This window comes from Quercus suber, unplaced genomic scaffold (assembly GCF_002906115.3).
Source record: "Quercus suber isolate HL8 unplaced genomic scaffold, Cork oak 2.0 scaffold_145, whole genome shotgun sequence".
NCBI lineage: Eukaryota > Viridiplantae > Streptophyta > Magnoliopsida > Fagales > Fagaceae > Quercus > Quercus suber.
The window spans coordinates 1,164,353-1,165,938 of record NW_027069606.1 but is presented as its reverse complement, the minus strand read 5'-3'; the positions used below and the strand labels follow the sequence as shown (position 1 = coordinate 1,165,938).

At 36.1% G+C, this 1,586-nt stretch overlaps 1 protein-coding gene across 1 annotated transcript; it reads right to left on the bottom strand.

Moving 5' to 3' along the window:
* Positions 1–7: 7 nt before the first annotated feature.
* On the bottom strand, positions 8–1,257 carry LOC111997550 (mitogen-activated protein kinase kinase kinase 20). The gene has a single exon (XM_065776913.1). It carries the CDS (start codon positions 1,044–1,046, stop codon positions 54–56), a length of 993 nt encoding a protein of 330 aa, XP_065632985.1. The 5' UTR covers positions 1,047–1,257; the 3' UTR covers positions 8–53.
* Between the last annotated feature and the right edge of the window lie 329 nt (positions 1,258–1,586).

Sequence of the window (1,586 nt, the reverse complement as noted above, 5' to 3'; positions counted from 1 at the left end):
TTGCAGATTGCTGTCCATAGGCCACACTATCATTTTCCATAACCCCATCCAAGTTACCAATTACCATAATAATGGGCATGCCCATGCAGCACTGAAGGAAAAGCAGAAAATCCAGGAGGAGGAAGCAAAGTTTCTGAGGAAGACAGTCTCCTTGAAATTGATGAAGAACAGCCAATAAGGCGGATTTTTGTAGATGTCAAACATTCAGTTTCACTGATAAAAGGATGGTTCAGTAGCATCTCAGCAGTCCACCTCTTTCTAGGATCTCTTACAAAACACTTCCTCAAGAAATCTTTCCCATGTTCTGACATAGTTTCGGGTATTTTTGGTGGCTCCTTTCCAAAAACAATTTGAAACATTAAGTCTTCTAGACCTGTACAATTCCATACATGCTTTCCAGTAATCATCTCAATGACCGTACATCCCAAAGACCATATATCCAAAGGAGCTTCAATTTCACCTAATGCAACAGATTCTGGAGACATATATAGAGGAGTTCCCCGAAAGCAAAACTTTCTCTTCACAAAACCATTCTCCTCTCTCGGAATTTTCGATATTCCAAAATCAGCAATCTTAACAGCATTGCCTCTACCAGTTTTTGAACGAAAAACAAGAATATTTGCTGGCTTCAGGTCACAATGTACGTAACCTTTTTCATGAATGCAGCGAAGCCCTTTAACAATCATCCGAGTATACCTTTGCACATCATATTCCACTAATTTTCCTCCACTTTTCTTGATTAAATCTTCAAGGGTGCCTCCTGACGCATACTCTAGCTGCAAGTTATAGAACCCTACGCCACTTTCAATAGTCAAATCGTTTCCAAAATAATGAACAATCTCAGGGCAGTCAACCAAGTCTTGCAAGATTTTGGCCTCCTTTTGAAGCGATAAAGAGTTTTGAAAAACCGCCGACTTGATAGCTATCAGGCCAGAAAAAGGAGAGGAGAACGCGGAACCGACTCGGTTTGCGATTGCTAAATACACAGTTCCGTAGGATCCTTTTCCAAGAACTTGAATTTTTGACCACTTCATGTCATGTGCCATATTGAATTGATAAAGAAAATTGTGAATGAAGTATGAGGTATGAAGTATTTGTGATGCACGAACACAATGAAACTCTTTTTTTTTTCTTTGAAGTAATTGTGAGGTTATTGAGGATTGATTTATCTTGAAAGAGCTTTTTGTTAATATATAAGTTTGTGAGGTCGGTCATTTGTGAGGTCGGTCAAGATGACCGTCTGGCCTTCGGATTCTAAGATAGAAGGTAATTTTCTTTTGAAAGTTTTTTTTTTTTTTTCTTCTTCTTTAGAAGTTTTTATGGATCCTCACTATACAAAATAAAAAATATTACAGAAATAATATTAAAAACAAAAGTAATTACGAAGATAAATTCATGTGAAAGATACCTTGAGACTTGAGGATGAAGAAGTTATAGAAACAAAAGGAGATCGCATAGAGGGTATATATAATATATATATATATATATTATAATATGTTAGTTTGGTTTAAAATTCTTCAAATTGCTGAATAGTAGTTGGCTTATAAAAAGTTTTCTAGGTTGTTGAGTAATATAGTTGGCTTAAA

Excerpts from the sequence above, each read along its gene's own strand:
- LOC111997550 (XM_065776913.1), bottom strand. The coding sequence starts at position 1,046 with ATGGCACATGACATGAAGTGGTCAAAAATTCAAGTTCTTGGAAAAGGA.